The 26,046-nt window shown below is 36.5% G+C and overlaps 1 protein-coding gene across 1 annotated transcript in view; it reads right to left on the bottom strand.

Annotated features, from left to right (window-relative positions):
* Positions 1 to 26,046, bottom strand: part of LOC128635989 (coiled-coil domain-containing protein 170-like) — a 214,938-nt gene that overhangs the window by 126,984 nt on the left and 61,908 nt on the right. Inside the window, exon 3 of the mRNA XM_053689065.1 lies at positions 12,462 to 12,501. Within this exon, the coding sequence (XP_053545040.1) occupies positions 12,462 to 12,501 (40 nt within the window). The remainder of the gene's footprint in view (positions 1 to 12,461; positions 12,502 to 26,046) is intronic.

Raw genomic sequence — 26,046 nt, 5'->3', positions numbered from 1 at the left:
TGTTGGACTGTCATTGGGCAGGGTCAGACTGATATGCTACAGGATATTTTTTCTCTGTGATGGGGCATAGTGTGCTAAAAGAGTATGCACCCTGAGTGGCACCCTATAATAAAATGAACAGGCACGGAAATTTTTTCTAGCTTTTGTTCTGTCTCAGCTCAGTGCATCTCTCTCTCTCTTTTTATTTTTTTTTTACAGTACAGTTACACTCATAATAACACCATCTAATAAATATACATTATCCAGTACAGTTACACTCATAATAACACTATCTAATAAATATACATTACACAGTAGTTACACACATAATAACAACATCTAATAAATATACATTACAAAGTACAGTTACACACATAACACCATCTAATAAATATACATTACACAGTACAGTTACACTCATAATAACACTATTTAATAAATATACATTACACAGTACAGTTACACACATAATAACACCATCTAATAAATATACATTACACAGTTCAGTTACACACATAACACTATCTAATAAATATACATTACACAGTACAGTTACACTCATAAAAACACTCTCTAATAAATATAGATTACACAGTACAGTTACAAAGTACAGTTACACTCATATTAACACCATGTACTAAATATACATTATACAATACAGTTACACACATAATAACACTATCTAATAAATATACATTACACAGCACAGTTACACTCATAAAAACACTAGCTAATAAATATACATTACACAGTACAGTTACACACATAATAACACTATCTAATAAATATACATTACACAGTACAGTTCACACATATTAACACCATCTAATAAATATACATTACACAGTACAGTTATACTCATATTAACACCATCTAATAAATATACATTACACAGTACAGTTACACTCATAATAACACTATCTAATAAATATACATTACACAGTACAGTTCACACATATTAACACCATCTAATAAATATACATTACACAGTAAAGTTACACACATAATAACAACATATAATAAATATACATTACACAGTACAGTTACACTCATAATAACACTATCTAATAAATATACATTGCACAGTAGTTACACACATAACACCATCTAATAAATATACATTACACAGTACAGTTACACACATAACATTATCTAATAAATATACATTACACAGTACAGTTACACACATAATAACACCATCTAATAAATATACAATACACAGTACAGTTACACACATAATAACACTATCTAATAAATATACATTACACAGTACAGTTACACTCATAATAACACTGTCTAATAAATATACATTACCCAGTACAGTTACACTCATAATAACACTATCTAATAAATATACATTACACAGTACAGTTGCACTCATAATAACACCATCTAATAAATATACATTACACAGTACAGTTACACACATAATAACACTATCTAATAAATATACATTACAAAGTACAGTTATACTCATAATAACACTATCTAATAAATATACATTACACAGTACAGTTACACACATAATAACACTATCTAATAAATATACATTACACAGTACAGTTACACTCATAATAACACTATCTAATAAATATACATTACACAGTACAGTTACACTCATAATAACACCATCTAATAAATATACATTATCCAGTACAGTTACACTCATAATAACACTATCTAATAAATATACATTACACAGTAGTTACACACATAATAACAACATCTAATAAATATACATTACACAGTACAGTTACACACATAATAACACTATCTAATAAATATACATTACACAGTACTGTTACACACATAATAACATTATCTAATAAATATACATTACACAGTACAGTTACACTCATAATAACACTATCTAATAAATATACATTACACAGTACAGTTACACTGATAATAACACTATCTAATAAATATACATTACACAGTACAGTTACACTCATAATAACACTATTTAATAAATATACATCACACAGTACAGTTACACACATAATAACACCATCTAATAAATATACATTACACAGTTCAGTTACACACATAACACTATCTAATAAATATACATTACACAGTACAGTTACACTCATAAAAACACTATCTAATAAATATAGATTACACAGTACAGTTACAAAGTACCGTTACACTCATATTAACACCATGTACTAAATATACATTATACAATACAGTTACACACATAATAACACTATCTAATAAATATACATTACACAGTACAGTTACACACATAATAACACCATCTAATAAATATACATTACACAGTACAGTTACACACATAATAACACTATCTAATAAATATACATTACCCAGTATAGTTACACTCATAATAACACTATCTAAAAAATATACATTACACAGTACAGTTACACTCAAAATAACACTGTCTAATAAATATACATTACACAGTACAGTTACACTCATAATAACACTGTCTAATAAATATACATTACACACATATTAACACTGTCTAATAAAAATACATTACACAGTAGTTACACACATAATAACAACATCTAATAAATATACATTACAAAGTACAGTTACACACATAATACCATCTAATAAATATACATTACACAGTACAGTTACATAAATAAAAAGAGAGAGAGAGATGCACTCAGCTGAGACAGAACAAAAGCTAGAAAACATTACCGTGCCTGTTCATTTTATTATAGGGTGCCACTCAGGGTGCATACTCTTTTAGCACACTATGCCCCTTCACAGAGAAAAAAATATCCTGTAGCATATCAGTCTGACCCTGCCCAATGACAGTCCAGCACCGAAATACCAGGCAATTCTTCTCTGAACAAGAGAAACAACAACCCCAGATGATCGTTTCGGCCTTCTGTGGGCCTCGTCAGTGAGGTGCAGTCGCATCTCTCTAAGGGCATGTGTGCAAGGAGTCCAATTCTGGTTTCCCCTTTTACTCTTAGGGAGACCCAAGAGCAATTTGCATAAATAAAAAGAGAGAGAGAGATGCACTCAGCAAATTGCTCTTGGGTCTCCCTAAGAGTAAAAGGGGAAACCAGAATTGGACTCCTTGCACACATGCCCTTAGAGAGATGCGACTGCACCTCACTGACGAGGCCCACAGAAGGCCGAAACGATCGTCTGAGGTTGTTGTTTCTCTTGTTCAGAGAAGAATTGCCTGGAATTTCAGTGCTGGACTGTCATTGGGCAGGGTCAGACTGATATGCTACAGGATATTTTTTCTCTGTGAAGGGGCATAGTGTGCTAAAAGAGTATGCACCCTGAGTGGCACCCTATAGTAAAATGAACAGGCACGGAAATTTTTTCTAGCTTTTGTTCTGTCTCAGCTGAGTGCATCTCTCTCTCTCTTTTATTTATTTTTTTACAGTGCAGTTACACACATAATAACACTATCTAATAAATATACATTACACAGTACAGTTACACTCATAATAACACTATCTAATAAATATACATTACACAGTACAGTTACACTCATAATAACACTATCTAATAAATATACATTACACAGTACAGTTACACTCATAATAACACCATCTAATAAATATACATTATCCAGTATAGTTACACTCATAATAACACTATCTAATAAATATACATTACACAGTATAGTTACACTCATAACACTATCTAATAAATATACATTACACAGTAGTTACACACATAATAACAACATCTAATAAATATACATTACAAAGTACAGTTACACACATAACACCATCTAATAAATATACATTACACAGTACAGTTACACTGATAATAACACTATCTAATAAATATACATTACACAGTACAGTTACACTCATAATAACACTATTTAATAAATATACATTACACAGTACAGTTACACACATAATAACACCATCTAATAAATATACATTACACAGTTCAGTTACACACATAACACTATCTAATAAATATACATTACACAGTACAGTTACACTCTTAAAAACACTATCTAATAAATATAGATTACACAGTACAGTTACAAAGTACAGTTACACTTATATTAACACCATGTACTAAATATACATTATACAATACAGTTACACACATAATAACACTATCTAATAAATATACATTACACAGCACAGTTACACTCATAAAAACACTAGCTAATAAATATACATTACACAGTACAGTTACACACATAATAACACTATCTAATAAATATACATTACACAGTACAGTTCACACATATTAACACCATCTAATAAATATATATTACACAGTACAGTTATACTCATATTAACACCATCTAATAAATATACATTACACAGTACAGTTACACTCATAATAACACTATCTAATAAATATACATTACACAGTACAGTTCACACATATTAACACCATCTAATAAATATACATTACACAGTAAAGTTACACACATAATAACAACATATAATAAATATACATTACACAGTACAGTTACACTCATAATAACACTATCTAATAAATATACATTGCACAGCAGTTACACACATAACACCATCTAATAAATATACATTACACAGTACAGTTACACACATAACATTATCTAATAAATATACATTACACAGTACAGTTATACACATAATAACACCATCTAATAAATATACATTACACAGTACAGTTACACACATAATAACACTATCTAATAAATATACATTACATAGTACAGTTACACACATAACACCATCTAATAAATATACATTACACAGTATAGTTACACTCATAACACCATCTAATAAATATACATTACACAGTATAGTTACACTCATAATAACATCATCTAATAAATATACATTACACAGTATAGTTACACTCATAATAACACCATCTAATAAATATACATTACACCGTACAGTTACACACATAACACTATTTAATAAATATACATTACACAGTACAGTTACACTCATAATAACACCATCTAATAAATATACATTACACAGTACAGTTCACACATATTAACACCATCTAATAAATATACATTACACAGTAAAGTTACACACATAATAACACTATCTAATAAATATACATTACACAGTACAGTTACACACATAATAACACTGTTTAATAAATATACATTACAAAGTACAGTTACACTCATATTAACACCATCTAATAAATATACATTACACAGTACAGTTACACACATAATAACACCATTTAATAAATATACATTACATAGTACAGTTACACTTATAATAACACCATCTAATAAATATACATTACACATTACAGTTACACACATAATAACACCATCTAATAAATATACATTACACAGTACAGTTACACTTATAATAACACCATCGAATAAATATACATTACACATTACAGTTGCATACATACTAACACTATCTAATAAATATACATTACACAGTACAGTTCACACATATTAACACCATCTAATAAATATACATTACACAGTAAAGTTACTCACATAATAACACCATCTAATTAATATACATTACACAGTACAGTTACATTCATAATAACAACATCTAATAAATATACATTACACAGTACAGTTACACTCATAATAACACTATCTAATAAATATACATTACACAGTACAGTTACACACATAACTCCATCTAATAAATATACATTACACAATACAGTTACACACATAATAACACTATCTAATAAATATACCTTACACAGTACAGTGACACACATAACACCATCTAATAACAATATGTTACACAGTACAGTTACACTCATAATAACACCATCTAATAAATATACATTACAGTTACACTCATAATAACACCATCTAATAAATATACATTACACAGTACAGTGACACACATAATAACAATATGTTACACAGTACAGTTACACTCATAATAACACCATCTAATAAATATACATTACACAGTACAGTTACACTCATAATAACACCATCTAATAAATATACATTACACAGTACAGTGACACACATAATAACAATATGTTACACAGTACAGTTACACTCATAATAACACCATCTAATAAATATACATTACACAGTACAGTGACACACATAATAACAATACGTTACACAGTACAGTTACACTCATAATAACACCATCTAATAAATATACATTACACAGTACAGTTACACTCATAATAACATTGTCTAATAAATATACATTACACAATACAGTTACACACATAATAACACCATCTAATAAATATACATTACACAGTACAGTTACACTCATAATAACATTGTCTAATAAATATACATTACACAGTACAGTTACACACATAATAACACCATCTAATAAATATACATTACACAGTACAGTTACACTCATAATAACATCTAATAAAAATTATTTTAAAACAATTGCACACAAAAGTTATAAGTGCTCAAAGATATAAGGTCTTTAACATAGAGATAAAAACATATACATCTCTAAAGTTGTATATGTATTATTATTGGTTATTTGTAGAGCGCCAACAGATTCCGCAGCGTTATAAACAAAAGCGGAGTACAACAAAACAAGTATAGGGATCAAATGTGTAGAGGGCCCTACCAAGAGTTGCACTGTTGTAGTCAGCTCTTAAGAAGGTTATCTACAAACAGCTAGGCTCTTAGGATTACAGGGGATAGCAATGGAGGAGTGTTATGTATGTAAATATATGTCTATAAGTCTGTACATATGTATTTATATATTTATATGTGTGTATATATATATTTACAGACATATATACACATACATACATATGTACATATATAGACGTATATATACTGTAAGTGCATTGTAGTCCTTTGCAGTCAAGTAGATGAAAACATGTTAAATCATATTTATGCAGTATATTTATATTTAATAAAGTGTCATATAATGTATTTACTGTAAATATTTCACATTCCAATGTTCTGCACATAGCAGCATATGTTGTATGTATTTATAAATAAATATTCATATATGTGTGTATATATATATATACTGTATATATATATATATATATATATATATATATATATATATATATATATATATATACCTAAATATAATAATGTGTATACAGGTGGCCCTCGTTTTACAACGGTTCAATTTACACCGTTTTAGAATAACAACCTTTTTTTCCAGTCATGTGAGTGCTATTGAAAAGCATTGAGAAGCAGTGCATTTATTAAAATAGCCAGTAGGTGGAGCTGTCCACTTGTGTTGTAGCAAAGCCAAGCAAGCTGAAATTAATCAGTTTAACCAGACCTGAGCTATCAAGCAGATTTCAAAGGAACAAGATTTTCCTGTCTATAAATCAGTCCAGATTGGAATGCATAGAAAGAACTGTTGGCAGAAAAATGCAAGTTAAGTCTGTGTTGTGTGATTATTTTATTAGGTTTATAATGCTGCTTAGCAAATGCTTTTGTTCATTTAACTTAGTTTAATTATATATACTGTGTTGTGTGATTATTTTATTAGGTTTAAAATGCTGTTTAGCATTTAAAGTCTTCATTTCAAAGCTTTAAAAATAATGTATTAGGTGTTACTTATGACAATTTTGAGAGGGGTCTGGAACCTATCTCCCTCACTTCCCATTGACTTACATTATAAACTGGGTTTCAATTTACAACGGTTTCGATTTACAACCATTCCTTCTGGAACTTAACGCCGGCGTAAACTGAGGGCTACCTGTATATATATATATATATATATATATATATATATATATATATATATATAGGTATAGATATATATCATACTAAAATACCATCAGATTTATATAGAAATATTTATTTATGAATAAATTGAACATATTCTTGTATGTGAAGAACATTGGAATGTGAAATATTCATATTTTCATGTTGGGTTAGCGCGATAGTGGGGTGTAAGGTTTTATTTCCACTTTTTTTCTCCATTGTAATGTAATATGTGTAGACTTGATGGGACATACAGTACATAAGGGTATCCTAATACGTGAATGCGCACGCATTATTCTAAGTTTGGCTTTTTGCACTAGCCAGGTTAGCGTGCAAGCAAAAATAGTTTATTTTCAATTTGTAATACGAGCCCACCCCGAGAGCACAAAAAGCTTACTTCTACCGCAAGTAGCTCTTGAGTGGGAGCGTTAATTAAAACAAGATGTCCCATATTTTTATAAATAATTAACTGGAAACATAAATTATAGTGTAATTCTGTCTCTTGAGAGTTACAACATTCAACACAGCCTGGGAAGTTTCTAACGCCTAGATTTAGAGTTTTGTCGGTAAAGACCCGCGTAGCTAACGCTGCTTTTTTTTCCCAACGCACCCTTCCAACAACGCTGGTGTTTAGAGTTGTCTGAGGGGCTGCGTTAGGCTAAAAAAAAGGGTGCGTTGAGCCTAATGTAGCTCCACTTCAACTCTCAATACCAGCGTTGCCTACGGTAGTGGTAAGCTGGGAAAACGTGCTTGTGCACGATATCCCCATAGGAAACAATGGGGCTGAGCTGGCTGAAAAAAAACCTAACACCTGCAAAAAAGCAGCGTTCAGCTCCTAGCGCAGCCCTATTGTTTCCTATGGGGAAACACTTTCTATGTCTGCACCTAACACCCTAACATGAACCCCGAGTCTAAACACCCCTAACCTTACACTTATTAACCCCTAATCTGCCGCCCCCGCTATCGCTGACCCCTGCATATTATTATTAACCCCTAATCTACCGCTCCGGACACCGCCGCAACCTACATTATCCTTATGAACCCCTAATCTGCTGCCCCTAACACCGCCGACCCCTATATTATATTTATTAACCACTAATCTGCCCACCCAACGTCGCCGCTACCTTACCTACACTTATTAACCCCTAATCTGCCGACCGGACCTCGCCGCCACTATAATAAATGTATTAACCCCTAAACCGCCACACTCCCGCCTCGCAAACACTAGAATAAATAGTATTAACCCCTAATCTGCCCCCCCCCCAACGTCGACGCCACCTAACTTCAAGTATTAACCCCTAATCTGCCGACCGGACCTCGTCGCCACTATAATAAATGTATTAACCCCTAAACCGCCGCACTCCCGCCTCGCAAACACTAGAATAAATAGTATTAACCCCTAATCTGCCCCCCCCAATGTCGACGCCACCTAACTTCAAGTATTAACCCCTAATCTGCCGACCGGACCTCGCCGCTACTATAATAAATGTATTAACCCCTAAAGCTAAGTCTAACCCTAACCCTAACACCCCCCTAACTTAAATATAATTTTAATCTAACGAAATAAATTAACTCTTATTAACTAAAGTCTTCCTATTTAAAACTAAATACCTGTAAAATAAACCCTAACATAGCTACAATATAACAAATAATTATATTGTAGTATTTTAGGATTAATATTTATTTTACAGGCAACTTTGTATTTATTTTAACTAGGTACAATAGCTATTAAATAGTTATTAACTATTTAATAGCTACCTAGTTAAAAGAATTACAAAATTACCTGTAAAATAAATCCTAACCTAAGTTACAATTAAACCTAACACTACACTATCATTAAATTAATTAAATTAACTACCAATAACAACAATTAAATACAATTAAATAAACTAAACTAAAAAAAAAAAACACACTAAATTACAGAAAATAAAAAAAGATTACAAGAATTTAAAACTAATTACACCTAATCTAAGCCCCCTAATAAAATAAAAAAAACAAAATAATAAAAGTCCCTACCCTATTCTACATTACAAAGTAATCAGCTCTTCTACCAGCCCTTAAAAGGGCTTTTTGCGGGGCATGCCCCAAAGTAATCAGCTCTTTTGCCTGTAAAAAAAAAATACAACCCCCCAACATTAAAACCCACCACCCACATACCCCTACTCTAACCCACCCAAACCCCCCTTAAATAAACCTAACACTACCCCCCTGAAGATCTCCCTACCTTGAGTCGTCTTCACCCAGCCGGGCCGAAGTCTTCATCCGATGGGGCAGAAGAGGACATCCAGACTGGCAGAAGTATTCATCCTATCCGGGCAGAAGAGGACATCCAGACCGGCAGAAGTCTTCATCCTATCCGGGCAGAAGAGGACATCTGGATCGGCAGACATCTTCATCCAAGCGGCATCTTCTATCTTCATCCATCCGACGAGGAGCGGCTCCATCTTCAAGACCTCTGGTGCGGAACATCCTTCTTCACCGACGACTACCCGACGAATGAAGGTTCCTATAAGGGACGTCATCCAAGATGGCGTCCTTCGAATTCCGATTGGCTGATAGGATTCTATCAGCCAATCGGAATTAAGGTAGGAAAAATCTGATTGGCTGGTGCAATCAGCCAATCAGATTGAAGTTCAATCCGATGGCTGATCCAATCAGCCAATCGTATTGAACTCACATTCTATTGGCTGATCGGAACAGCCAATAGAATGCGAGTTCAATACGATTGGCTGATTGGATCAGCCAATCGGATTGAACTTCAATCTGATTGGCTGATTGCATCAGCCAATCAGATTTTTTCTACCTTAATTCCGATTGGCTGATAGAATTCTATCAGCCAATCGGAATTGAAGGGACGCCATCTTGGATGACGTCCCTTAAAGGAACCTTCATTCATAGTTAGTCCGTCGGGGAAGAAGGATGTTCCGCGTCGGCGGGATGAAAATGGATCCGGAAGAAAGAAGATAGAAGATGCCGCTTGGAAGAAGACATCGCCCGGATGGAAGACCTCTTCTTTGCCGCTTGGATCAAGACTTCGCCCGGATGGAGGACCTCTTCTTTGCCGCTTGGATCAAGACTTCTACCGGATGGAGGACATCTTCTTGCTCCGCTTGGATGAAGAATTCGGCTCGGCTGGGTGAAGACGACTCAAGGTAGGGAGATCTTCAGGGGGTTAGTGATAGTTTTTTTTAAGGGGGGGTTGGGTGGGTTAGAGTAGGGGTATGTGGGTGGTGGGTTGTAATGTTGGGGGGGGTATTGTATTTTTATTTTCAGGCAAAAGAGCTGATTACTTTGGGGCAAGGCCCCGCAAAAAGCCCTTTTAAGGGCTGGTAAAAGAGCTGATTACTTTTGTATTTTAGAATAGGGTAGGGTATTTTTTATTTTGGGGGGCTTTTTTATTTTATTAGGGGGCTTAGATTAGGTGTAATTAGTTTAAACTGCTTGTAATTCTTTTTTATTTTTTGTAATTTAGTGTTAGTTTTTTTGTATTATAGAATAGTTTATTTAATTGTATTTAATTGTAGGTAATTGTAGGTAATTTATTTAATTAATTTAATGATAGTGTAGTGTTAGGTTTAATTGTAACTTAGGTTAGGATTTATTTTAAAGGTAATTTTGTATTTATTTTAACTAGGTAGCTATTAAATAGATCTTAACTATTTAATAGCTTTTGTACCTAGTTAAAATAAATACAAAGTTGCCTGTAAAATAAAAATAAATCGTAAAATAGCTACAATGTAATTATTAATTATATTGTAGCTATATTAGGGTTTATTTTATAGGTAAGTATTTAGTTTTAAATAGGAATAATTTAGTTAATTTTAGGAATATTATTTCGTTTAATATAAATTATATTTATGTTAGGGGGTGTTAGGGTTAGGGTTAGAGTTATGTTTAGGGTTAATAACTTTATTATAGTAGCGGCGACGGTGCGGGAGATTAGGGGTTAATAATTGTAGGTAGGTGGCGGCGATGTTATGGAGGGCAGATTAGGGGTTAATACTATTTATTATAGTGTTTGCGAGGCGGGAGTGCAGCGGTTTAGGGGTTAATACATTTATTATAGTGGCGGCGAGGTCCGGTCGGCAGATTAGGAGTTAATAAGTGTGGGTAAGGTGGCGGCAACGTTGGGGGGCAGATTAGGGGTTAATAAATATAATATAGGGGTCGGCGATGTTAGGGGCAGCAGATTAGGGGTTCATAAGTATAACGTAGGTGGCGGCGATGTCCGGTCGGCAGATTAGGGGTTAAAAAAATGTATTAGAGTGGCAGCGATGTGGGGGGGCCTCGGTTTAGGGGTACATAGGTAGTTTATGGGTGTTAGTGTACTTTAGAGCACAGTAGTTAGGAGCTTTATATTCCGGCGTTAGCCCATAAAGCTCTTAACTACTGACTTTTTTTTGCGGCTGGAGTCTTGTCGGTAGAGGCTCTACCGCTCACTTCTCCCAAGACTCCAAATACTGGCGTTAGGTAGATCCCATTGAAAAGATAGGATACGCAATTGGCGTAAGGGGATCTGCGGTAGCCTGGAAACGCGGTAGGGAAGTGAGCGTTAGACCCTTTCCTGGCTGACTCTAAACACCAGCGGGCGGCCAAAAGCAGCATTAGGACCCCTTAACGCTGCTTTTGATGGCTAACGCAAAACTCTAAATCTAGGTATATGTGACTTAAAGACATTTATTTTGTCCTGTTGAACACAACCTGGGAAGTTTCTAAGTGACTTAAAGACATTTATTTTGTCCTGTTGTGATGCAGAGAATAATTTCTAATGCAGAAATAAAACAAAATTGCATTTAATTGTTTAATCACTGTATCAACACTCCTAAACTGTGTCGTTCTTACTTACCAGAGTGTCTCTTAGGAGATCAGAGTTGTCATAAATGGCCCTGAAAAGAAAGAGACTCTGTATTACAACTTTATATTTTCTTTACACAATACACAGTGACTATCAACCACTAGAAATGTCGAAATTTGATGGTAGATGAGAACCAAAAAGTCTACCCATATAACATGTTTCTGTTTTCTTAGGATATCCTTAAGTATGTCCCATCAAGTCTACCCATATTACATGTTACTGTTTTCTTAGGATAACCTTATGTATGGCCCATCAAGTCTACCCATATTACATGTTACTGTTTTCTTAGGATATCCTTAAGTATGTCCCATCAAGTCTACCCATATTACATGTTACTGTTTTCTTAGGATAGCCTTATGTATGTCCCATCAAGTCTACACATATTACATGTTACTTTTTTCTTAGGATATCCTTATGTATGTCCCATCAAGTCTACACATATTACATGTTACTGTTTTCTTAGGATAACCTTATGTATGGCCCATCAAGTCTACCCATATTATATGTTACTGTTTTTTATGATAGCCTTATGCCTGTCCCATCAAGTCTACACATATTACACGTTACTGTTTTCTTAGGATAACCTTATGCGTGTCCCATCAAGTCTACACATATTACATGTTACTGTTTTCTTAGGATAACCTTATGTATGTCCCATCAAGTCTACACGTTACATGTTACTGTTTACTTAGTATAGCCTTATGCATGTCCCATCAAATCTACCCATATTACACGTTACTGTTTTCTTAGGATAACCTTATGTATGTCCCATCAAGTCTACCTATATTACATGTTATTGTTTTCTTAGGATAACCTTATGTATGTCCCATCAAGTCTACACATATTACTGTTACTTATTACTTAGGATAGCCTTATGTATGTCCCATCAAGTCTACACATATTACATGTTACTTTTTTCTTAGGATATCCTTATGTATGTCCCATCAAGTCTACACATATTACATGTTACTGTTTTCTTAGGATAACCTTATGTATGTCCCATCAAGTCTACACATATTACATGTTAGTGTTTTCTTAGGATATCCTTATGAATGTCCCATCAAGTCTACACATATTACATGTTACTGTTTACTTAGGATAGCCTTATGCATGTCCCATCAAGTCTACACATATTACATGTTACTGTTTTCTTATAATAGCCTTATGAATGTCCCATCAAGTCTACACATATTACATTTTACTGTTTTCTTAAGATATCCTTATGTATGTCCCATCAAGTCTACCCATATTACATGTTACTGTTTCCTTAGGATAGCCTTATGAATTTCCCAACAAGTCTATACATATTGCATGTAACTTATTTCTTAGGATAGCCTTATGCATGTCCCATCAAGTCTACACATATTACATGTTACTTATTTCTTAGGATAGCCTTATGCATGTCCCATCAAGTCTATACATATTACATGTTATTGTTTCTTAGGATAGCCTTATGAATGTCCCATCAAGTCTACACATATTACATGCTACATTTGTCTTAGGATAGCCTTATGCATGTCCCATCAAGTCTACACATATTACATGTTATTGTTTTCTTAGGATAGCCTTATAAATGTCCCATCAAGTCTACACATATTACATGTTACTGTTCTCTTAGGATAGCCTTATGTATGTATCCTCAAGTCTACACATATTACATGTTACTGTTTTCTTAGGATAGCCTTATGTATGTATCATCAAGTCTACACATATTACACGTTACTGTTTCCTTAGGGTATCCTTATGCATGTCCCATCAAGTCTACACATATTACATGTTACTTATTTCTTAGGATAGCCTTATGCATGTCCCATCAAGTCTACACATATTACATGTTATTGTTTTCTTAGGATAGCCTTATAAATGTCCCATCAAGTCTACACATATTACATGCTACATTTGTCTTAGGATAGCCTTATGCATGTCCCATCAAGTCTACACATATTACATGTTATTGTTTTCTTAGGATAGCCTTATAAATGTCCCATCAAGTCTACACATATTACATGCTACATTTGTCTTAGGATAGCCTTATGTATGTCCCATCAAGTCTACCCATATTTCATGTTACTGTTTCCTTAGAATAGCCTTATGCATGTCACATCAAGTCTACACATATTACATGTTACTGTTTTCTTAGTATAACCTTATGTATGTCCTATCAAATCTACACATATTACATGTCACTGTTTTCTTAGGATAGCCTTATGTATGTCCTATCAAATCTACATATATTACATGTTACTGTTTCCTTAGGATAACCTTATGTATGTCCCATCAAGTCTACACATATTACATGTTACTGTTTTCTTAGGATAACCTTATGTATGTCACATCAAGTCTACACATATTACATGTTACAGTTTCCTTAGTATAACCTTATGTATGTCCCATCAAGTCTACACATATTACATGTTACTGTTTTCTTAGGATAGCCTTATGTATGTCCTATCAAATCTACACATATTACATGTTACTGTTTCCTTAGGATAACCTTATGTATGTCACATCAAGTCTACACATATTACATGTTACTGTTTCCTTAGGATAACATTGTGTATGTCCCATCAAGTCTACACATATTACATTTACTGTTTTCTTAGGATAACCTTATGTATGTCCCATCAAGTCTACACACATTACATGTTACTGTTTCCTTAGTATAACCTTATGTATGTCCCATCAAGTCTACACATATTACATGTTACTGTTTGCTTAGGATAGCCTTATGTATGTCCCATCAAGTCTACACATATTACATGTTACTGTTTTCTTAGGATAACCTTATGTATGTCACATCAAGTCTACACATATTACATGTTACTGTTTCCTTAGGATAACCTTATGTATGTCTCATCAAGTCTACACATATTACATGTTACTGTTTTCTTAGTATAACCTTAGGTATGTCCCATCAAGTCTACCCATATTACCTGTTACTGTTTTCTTAGTATAACCTTAGGTATGTCCCATCAAGTCTACACATATTACATGTTACTGTTTCCTTAGGATAACCTTATGTATGTCTCATCAAGTCTACACACATTACATGTTACTGTTTTCTTAGGATAATCTTATGCATGTCCCATCAAGTCTACCCATATTACCTGTTAGTGTTTTCTTAGTATAACCTTAGGTATGTCCCATCAAGTCTACACATATTACATGTTACTGTTTTCTTAGGATAGCCTTATGTATGTCCCATCAAGTCTACACATATTACGTTACTGTTTCCTTAGGATAGCCTTATGTATGTCCCATCAAGTCTACACATATTACATGTTACTGTTTCCTTAGGATAGCCTTATGTATGTCCCATCAAGTCTACACATATTACATGTTACTGTTTCCTTAGGATAGTCTTATGTATGTCCCATCAAGTCTACACATATTACATATTACTGTTTCCTTAGGATAACCTTAGGTATGTCCCATCAAGTCTACACATATTACATATTACTGTTTCCTTAGGATAACCTTAGGTATGTCCCATCAAGTCTACTCATATTACGTTACTGTTTCCTTAGGATAACCTTATGTATGTCACATCAAGTCTACACATATTACATGTTATTGTTTTCTTAGGATAACCTTATGTATGTCACATCAAGTCTACACATATTACATGTTACTGTTTTCTTAGGATAACCTTATGTATGTCACATCAAGTCTACACATATTACATGTTACTGTTTTCTTAGGATAACCTTATGTATATCACATAGGGTCTACACATATTACATGTTACTGTTTTCTTAGGATAGCCTTATGTATGTCCCATCAAGTCTACACATATTACATATTACTGTTTCCTTAGGATAACCTTAGGTATGTCCCATCAAGTCTACTCATATTACGTTACTGTTTCCTTAGGATAACCTTATGTATGTCACATCAAGTCTACACATATTACATGTTATTGTTTTCTTAGGATAACCTTATGTATGTCACATCAAGTCTACACATATTACATGTTACTGTTTTCTTAGGATAACCTTATGTATGTCACATCAAGTCTACACATATTACATATTACTGTTTCCTTAGGATAACCTTAGGTATGTCCCATCAAGTCTACACATATTACGTTACTGTTTCCTTAGGATAACCTTATGTATGTCACATCAAGTCTACACATATTACATGTTATTGTTTTCTTAGGATAACCTTATGTATGTCACATCAAGTCTACACATATTACATGTTACTGTTTTCTTAGGATAACCTTATGTATGTCACATCAAGTCTACACATATTACATGTTACTGTTTTCTTAGGATAACCTTATGTATATCACATAGGGTCTACACATATTACATGTTACTGTTTTCTTAGGATAGCCTTATGTATGTCACATCAAGTCTACACATATTACATGTTACTGTTTTCTTAGGATAGCCTTATGTATGTCCCATCAAGTCTACCTATATTACATATTACTGTTTTCTTAGGATAGCCTTATATATATCCCATCTATAAATCCACCACCCTTTCTGTAAAAATAATGCTTCCTCAAATTTTTCTAAAATTTTCTAAAAAATGTGATCCTTTGTCTTTGTTTTTTTGTTGTTGTGGAAAATGCTTTCAGTTTACACTGTACAATCCTTATGACCAGTACCCAGTGCTCCCTATGACCGGTACCCAGTGTTCCTTATGACCGGTACCCAGTGCTCCCTATGACCAGTGCCCAGTGCTCCCTATGACCAGTACCCAGTGCTCCCTGTGACCAGTACCCAGTGCTCACTATGACCAGTGCCCAGTGCTCACTATGACCAGTGCTCACTATGACCAGTGCTCACTATGACCATTACCCAGTGCTCCCTATGACCAGTACCCAGTGCTCCCTTATGATCATTACCCAGTGCTCACTATGACCAGTACCCAGTGCTCCCTATGACCAGTGCCCAGTGCTCCCTATGACCAGTATCCAGTGCTCTCTATGACCAGTTCCCAGTGCTCCCTATGACCAGTACCCAGTGCTCTCTATGACCAGTACCCAGTGCTCCCTATGACCAGTACCCAGTGCTTCCAATGACCAGAACCCAATGCTCTCTATGACCAAGACCCTGTGCTCCCTATGACCAGTACCCAGTGCTCCCTATGACCAGTACCCAGTGCTTCTTATTACCAGGATCCATTGCTCCCTATAACCAAGACCCTGTGCCCCATATGACCAGTACCCAGTGCTCCCTATGACCAGTACCCAGTGCTCCTTATTACCAGGATCCATTGCTCCCTATGACCAGGACCCAATGCTCCCTATGACCAGTACCCAGTGCTACCTATGACCAGTATCCAGTACTCACTATGACCAGGACCCATTGCTCCCTAAGGCCAGTACCCAATGCTCCCTAAGGCCAGTACCCAATGCTCCCTATGACCAGGACCCAATGCTCCCTTTTACCAGGACCCAGTGCTCCCTATTACCAGGACCCAGTGCTCCTTATTACCAGGATCCAGTGCTCCCTATGACCAGTACCCAGTGCTCCCTATGACCAGTACCCAGTGCTCCCTATGACCAGGGCCCAGTGCTCCTTATGACCAGGGCCCAGTGCTCACTATGACCAGTACCCAGTGCTCCTTATGACCAGTATGCAGTACTCCATATGACCGGGCCCCAGTGCTCCCTATGACCGGTACCCAGTGCTTCTTATGACCAGTAAGCAGTACTCCCTATGACCAGTCCCCAGTGCTCCCTTAAAAATTGTGCAAATTCGACCATTTAAGGGTACTGCCCCAGTGACGAGTCCTTTGTACCTCTTGATGGCAAATTTGTACTCAACACAGCATATTAAAAATGCTGTTCCATACAATTTATTACATAACATTTAAATATGCATTCACCTAATGTCTTCTTGTTTAGACAGTATTACAATGGCCACATTGCAGTTTTGATAAGTTTGGATAGTGTAGGCAAAGTACTAAGACTGCTACAGGAATTCCTGAAAGAACCAGGCAAAACAACTAGTTCCAAAAGGACCTACTTAAAATGTTTCATTTCACTCTGTACTAGTCTCAAACAACACCCCATTTAACTTAGGGTGACACGCCACATAAAACAAATATTTAGAAAACATATAGATAACAACATTTTAATAAAATATAACTAACGAAAGGAAGGGGGATTCAGGGGAACGATAAAACTCACAACCATACATTGAATTGTCACTCTATGCAAAATATATGCAAATTAGTCTATTTCCCCAGTACACATTTTGGTGATGAACCTTCTACCAATAGATGGAGCTGCATTACACATGTCAAGGAACTTTCAAACAATAGATGGCGCTATGGCGTGTTACACAATGTCCATGTAGGTGACTGGGGAACGGTTACATTTGTAAAAAAACAGGTTCTTAAACAGCTCTTGTTTATTTTATAGAATTTAAAACTATTTTTTTTATTTGTAATTTAAGTTAATATATTTGCTTTATGTTTAAGGGTTATCATCTTGATGCTCTAAATATAAACATTAAAATGCTTGTGAGCTATTTAGAACCAGCAACACAGTGTCATTGAATATATGGGTTGTTAAGTATTTTTTGTTGCCTTGCCCACCTCTTGCATATTACCAACAACCATTGAACATTAATTATTTTGCTGTACAACATGTATGATGAATTCATTTTTGGTAACTGTTATGTGTTCATTGAATAATTGAGGTGCACAAATTATATTGACTTGCAAGGTTTGGCAGCCTTGAACGAACCATCCCCCTCAACCTTTTAGTCACACAAGTCTTTGTACCTTTTTGGGACAGTTACAAACATATTTTTACCTTATTTACCCCTAAATAGTACATATTAGTTTCTTAATGTGTAATTATGATCCATTGAGGGTACAACCACAGCAATTGTACCCTAAGTGTTCACAAACTGACCCCAACTGTGCCCTTTTTTCTGACAGTGTATGACCACAACCCATTGCTCCCTATGACCAGGATCCAGTGCTCCCTATGACCGGGCCCCATGTTGTTTCTGATAGAGCCCCACGTCCTGTATGACTGGTCCACATGTTCTCTACAACTGGGCCATAAGTTTTCTCTGGTTGGTTCCCCATTTCTTCCACGGATCATCTTAATTACTATTGGGATATTCACCTCCTGGTCAGCAGGAGGCAGCAAAGAGCACCACAGCAAAGCTGTTAAATATCACCTCCCTTCCCTCCCAACACAGTCATTCTCTTTGCCTACGTTAGTGCTAGGAAGTGGTAAAGTTAGGTGTTAGAAAAGATTCTTCAATCAAGAGTTTATTATTTTTTAAGTAGTACAAGATTGTGCTGCTTTGTTCTAGGGTGTAGCCGTAGTCCATATCAGTCTCTTCAGTAGAGCAGTGGTAGCTTTAGAGCAATGGCAACTTGTGGGACATAATTCTCACTGCGCGTCCCATATATTGATGCTGCCCTAATCCTGATATCCTGATAGTAAGATGACTCAGGCTTTATCTTTTATCCACAGGGCTATGTGAGGGAGAGGACCTCTTAAACCTGCTGAGCTGCCTCGCTGTCGGGCAGATTTTAAAGGTAAGGGCTGACTTTTTATTCTGGGTCAGGGAAAAAGATCTAAGAGAAAGTGGAGCACTTTATTTTAACTGGCATAACTCCTATATATAAAAGGAGGGGATTTCAGTGACAGCACGTTGTAAGCAGGCACTGGGGCTGAGGACACTGGTTAGGTGGTTTATCTCTGGGGGCTTTTATCACTAGGGCTGAGGGTAAAGGACTCAGTGGGAGGTGATATTTTGGTCACATATTTGGGCTAAGCTGCGCTCTAGAAAGCGGTAGCCTAATTTGCCCCCAGGTTTGACTGTAGGTTCTGTTAGCTCCCGGTTGCGTATTTGTAAAAGCAATAATAATGGCGACCGGGAGATTGATTATGTGTAACGCCCACGATGGGCGGAGCTACGTGTGGCGACAATTTGGGCTGCGCACTCTTCTCTTCAATTCCGATTTCAGAAACGGAAGGAATGTTTAGCACAGTACTTAATGTTTTCAGATAAGTGGGTCCGGACAGCGTTACAGTTGTGTTCCGGGCCTTTTGGTGATCAAATTGTAGACAGTTTTGGGAACAGAAGGAGGATTAACTTCTGAGCTCAATACTTAATGTTTACATATAAGCGGGACCGGACAACGACATAGCTACGTTCCGGACCTTTTATGATCAGATTACAGACAGTAACGTTTTTTATTTTTAGTTATGTCTTGAAATAAAGCTTGGGTATTAGAAGGTCAGATGGGCTCCTCAGCAAGGTTTAGCTGAGTAGTAGATAGGTCCTGCAGTAATTGCGTACTATTTTAGCTTCCTTCTGCACTCAAAAACAAAAAGTTATGTTTTAAAATTTAAAGAGACAGTAACTTTTTTTGTGTATTCATTTTTATTAAAAGATTTAAGTATTTTCTGAACCTACTCCTTCTAAGGAGTCTGTTGACAATGGTCAAGATATGCCACAAATTTCTCCTATAGTGTCCCAAAAAAATGTATGGCCCACATGCAGTGCCCTGCGCTTCCTCTCACACTCCACTTGGAGTTCCTCTGCATTTCATGCATTATCTGTTTTTCCCACAATGTAGAAAACATTACTAGAGGACATATTTTCAATCCGTTAGTGTGATTGATTTAGTAGTTGCTATTCCAAATGTTTCTTCCTTGTAACCTAAGAGAGGAAGATACTTTGGTAGTATCTGAGGGGGAATTCTCAGGCTCAGATGGAGTAATATCTTTATCTGATCCTGAAGTTGTTTTCTTTCAGTTTTTTTAGCTTGAATACCTCCATTTGTTACTTGAGGAGGTTTTAGCTACCCTGGGTGACTCCGACACTACCGGCGTAGTCTATCCTAGAGCGTCCAGTAAGTTATAAGGAATGGGATAGACCGGGTATACTTTTTCTCCATCCCATATATTTAAAAAGATGTTTCCCATAGCCGACTCAGTTAAGGAGGCTTGGCAAACAGTCCCTAGGGTAGAAGGAGTCATTTCCACCTTAACCAAGAGAACTACTATACCCTTAGAGGATAGTTGTGCTTTCAAAGGTCCTATGGACAGAAATTAGAAAAGGTATGTACACCAGGGCTTACAATGGCAACCAGATGTGTACTTTGCTACCGTCACTAGTGCTGCGGCATCTTGGTTTGATGCGTTGTCTGATGCTACTAGGTCAGAAACCCCCCTGAATGAAATCCAGGATAGGATAAAAACTTTTAAATTGGCTAATTCTTCCCTTCAACTTATCAAACTGGAAGCAAAAGCTTTCAGGTTTCTCTGTTCTAGCTCACAGAGCCTTATGGTTAGAGCCCTGGTCTGTGGATGTATGCTCTAAGTCTAAGCTTTTAGCGATTCCTTACAAAGGGAAGACCTTGTTGGGACCTGGCTTGATGTAAATAATCTCTGATATTACGGAAGGTAGGGTTTCCTTCTCCCTCAGGACAAAAGGAAACAAACAAAAGGGACAACAGAATAATTTTCGTTCCTTTCGAAATTTCAAAGGAAAATTTTTTCCTCTTCGTTCTCCAAGCAGTAACAGTCTAAACCTTCATGGAGACCCAATCTGTCTTGGAATAAGGGAAATCAATCCAAGAAGCCAGCTATGGAGACTTTCCTTCTTCGCTCAGGCTTGGTTTCGAGATGTGCTGGATCCCTGGGCAGTAGCAATAGTGTCCCAGGGATACAAAATAGAGTTAAAAAGTTTTCCTCCCAGAGGCAGTTTTCTGCTTTCAAGATTATCTGTAGACCAGATAAAAAGAGAGGCATTTCTACACTGTGTAGGAGACCTCTCCCACATGGGAGTGATAGTTCCTGTTCCGAATCAGGAACTGGGTCTGGGTTTTTATTCCATCTTTTCGTGGTTCTCAAAAAAGAGGGAACCTTCAGGCCTATTTTAGATCTCAAGAGTCTAATCAAATTCCTCAGAGTACCAACTTTCAAGATGGAAACTATATGTTCCATTCTCCCTTTGGTCCAGGACGGTCAACTTATGACAACTGTGGATTAAAAGACGCGTACCTGCAGGTTCCCATTCTCGGGGACCATCACAGGTTTCTAAGGTTTGCCTTTCTGGACAAACACTTTCTGGGATCTCTGTTGGCGGTGTTTCGGACACGAGGCATTGCAGTGGCACCCTATCTGGACGACATCCTAGTCCAGGTGCCATCCTTACAACAAGCAAGATCCCACACAGAATCGCTGTTATCCTACCTGAGATCTCTCGGATGGAAGGTGAATTTGGGAAAGACTTCATTAGTCCCAAGAACAAGGGTGATTTTCTTGGGAACCATAATAGATTCCTTATCAATAAGGATTTTTTTGACAGAAGTCAGGAATTCAAAGATCTTCAATACTTGTCTAGTTCTTCAGTCCACTCCTTGGCCATTAGTGGCTCAGTCATGGAGGTAATCGGGCTGATGGTAGCGGCAATGAACATCATCCCGTTTGCTCGGTTCTACCTCAGACCTTTGCAGTTAACCATGCTCAGGCAATGGAACCGAGATTACGTGGACTTGTCTCCTTGGATACTACTGGAGCAGGAGACAAGGGATCTCTTGAATGGGGGTTGTCTCTGGATCATATCTCCCAGTGAACCTGGTTTCGCAGACTATCTTGGGTGATTGTGACAACTGACAAAAGCCTTCTAGGATGGGGAACAGTCTGGGGCTCCCTAAAGGCTCAGGGAGTTTGGACTCAGTGAGAGTCTGTTCTTCCTATAAACATTATGGAGCTGACAACGATTCTCAATGCTCTTCTGACCTGGCCCCAGTTAGCTTCGGTCCAGTTTATCAGATTCAATCGGATAACATAACTTCAGTGGCTTACATCATTCATCAGGGAGGAACGAGGAGTTCCTTAGCAATGATGGTGGTAACCAAAATAATTCAGTGGACGGATACCCAATCTTGCTGTCTGTCGGCGATCCACATCCCAGGGGTGGACAACTGGGAGACGGATTTCTTAAGCAGGCAGACCTTTCATCCGGGGAGTGAGTGCTCCATCCGGAAGTGGTTTCCCTGCCTGATTCTCAGATGGGGGACAGAATACCAAACTTCCAAGGTACGGGTCGAGGTCCAGGGACCCTCAGGCGTTACTGAACAAATTCCCTGGCGGTACTTTGGTACCTTCAGGCTAGCATACTTATTTTCTCTGTTTATTTTGCTCCGGCTTGGCCTCGCAGGATTTGATATGCAGCTTTGGTGGACATGTCATCTCTGCCACCTTGGAGACTTCTGTTGAGGAAGGACCTTCCAATTCAAGGGCTCTTCCTTCACCCAATTCTAGTTTTCTCTGAAGCTGACTGCTTGGAGAATGAACGCTTAAATTTATCCAAGCAGGGCTTTTCTGAATCGTTCATAGAGACCATTATTAAGGCTTGTAAACCTGTAACTATAAGGATTTACCATTAGATATGGCATAAATATCTACTATTTTTGTGAATCCAAGGGCTATTCTTGGAGTAGAGTTAGGATTTCTAGAATTTTGTCTTTTCTCCAAGAGGGTTTGGAGAAAGCATTATCAACAAATTCCCTAATGGGTCAAATTTCTGATTTATTTATTTTGTTACACAAGCGTCTGGCAGATGTTCCAGATGTACAATCTTTTAGTCAGGCCTTGGTCAGGATCCGGCCTGTGTTCAAGCCAGTTACTCCTCCGTGGAGTCTTAATTTGGTTTTCAAAGTTCAAGGGGCTCTGTTATCTTGGAAAGTTATATTTTTTGTTGCCTTTTTCTCTGCTTTATTTATTTTGTTACACAAGCGTCTGGCAGATGTTCCAGATGTACAATCTTTTTGTCAGGCCTTGGTCAGGATCCGGCCTGTGTTCAAGCCAGTTACTCCTCCGTGGAGTCTTAATTTGGTTTTCAAAGTTCAAGGGGCTCTGTTATCTTGGAAAGTTATTTTTTGTTGCCTTTTTCTCTGCTCACAGAGTGTCAAGGCTCTCGGCATTGCAGTATGAGTACACTTACCTTATTTTTCATTCAGATAAGGTAGTTTTTCATACTAAAATAGGATTTCTTATTAATTTTGTTTCGGTTCGGAACATTTATCAGGAAATTGTTGTTCTTTCATTGTGTCTTAATCCTACCTCTCAGTAGGAAATTTTTTTGCACAATTTGGATGTGGTTCGTTCCTTAAAGTTTTTCCTGCAGACGACTAAGCAATTCGTCAGTCTTCTGCCTTGTTTGTGGTTTTCTCTTCTCTTTCTTTTTGGTTGAAGACTATCATACGTTTTGCATATGAGACTGCTGGACAGCAGCCTCCAGAGAGAGTTACAGCTCATTCCTCAATGGCTGTTGCCTCTTCATGGACATTCAAGAATAAGGCTTCTGTGGGACAGATTTGCAAGGCTGCTACATAGTCCTTTCTTCCCACTTTTTCAAGTTCTAGAAGTTTGGCACTTTTGCCGTGGCTGAGGCCGCTTTTGGGAGAAAGGTTTTTCAAGCAGTGGTGCCTTCCGTTTAGGTTGCCTGTCTTCTACCTCCCATATCATCTGTGTGCTCTAGCTTGGGTATTGATTCCCAATAGTAATTAAGATGATCCGTGGACTCATCCTGTCATTAAAAAGAAAAGAAAATTTATGCTTACCTGATAAATGTATTTCTTTATTGAAACGATGAGTCCACGGCCCGCCCTGTTTTTAATAGACAGGTTGTTGATTTTTATAAACTTCAGACACCTCTGCACCTTGTTACTTCCTTTCTCTCCTTTACTTTGGTCGAATGACTGGGTTGGGAGGGAAGGGAGGTGATATTTAACAGCTTTGCTGTGGTGCTCTTTGCCGCATTCTGCTGACCAGGAGGTGAATATCCCAATAGTAATTAAGATGATCCGTGGACTCATCGTGTCAAAAAATAAATACATTTATCAGGTAAGCATAAATTTGGGGCCATGTCCTATCAGACTGTACTTATACTCTATATAACACATTTGTAGTGTGATCTAGACCTGGTGTGAAACACAATTTTTCCTGCCTGTGTAACATTTCACGTCTCTCACACTAACGCACACAGTATATTTTGTGATCTGGAGCTTCAGCTACAAGAGATATCTGTGTTTGCCCTGAGCACATAGTGATTCTGTTGTTAGAAAGCACAAGTTACTTAACAGGACAGACCAGGTTGTTTGCTTCTTGTGAGTAATTTGCTTATACTCTGCTTATAGCAGTTACAAGTGATATCGGGTTTTCATGATCATTTGCATGCAGGTTAAATTGCGCTGTTATTACAAGTTGAAAGTAAACGCGATCGCTTGAGCGCAATTGCGATTTACTCTAGAATCTTTACAGAGTTCTGGTTAACTGTTTCGCGAAACATAAAAGTGTCACAAAACACATCAAAATACACTACAGAGTACAGTTACACACATAATAACACAGTCCAATAAAAATACATTACACAGTACAGTTACACACATTAACACTATCTAATTAATATACATTACACAGTACAGTTACACTTATAATAACACTGTCTAATAAATATACATTACACCTTACAGTTACACACATAACACCATCTAATAATTATACATTACACAGTACAGTTACACTCATAACACTGTCTAATAAATATACATTACACAGTACAGTTACACTCAT

This window comes from Bombina bombina, chromosome 1 (assembly GCF_027579735.1).
Source record: "Bombina bombina isolate aBomBom1 chromosome 1, aBomBom1.pri, whole genome shotgun sequence".
NCBI lineage: Eukaryota > Metazoa > Chordata > Amphibia > Anura > Bombinatoridae > Bombina > Bombina bombina.
The sequence above is the reverse complement of the archived record's forward strand: the minus strand, read 5'-3'. Positions and strand labels throughout refer to the sequence as shown.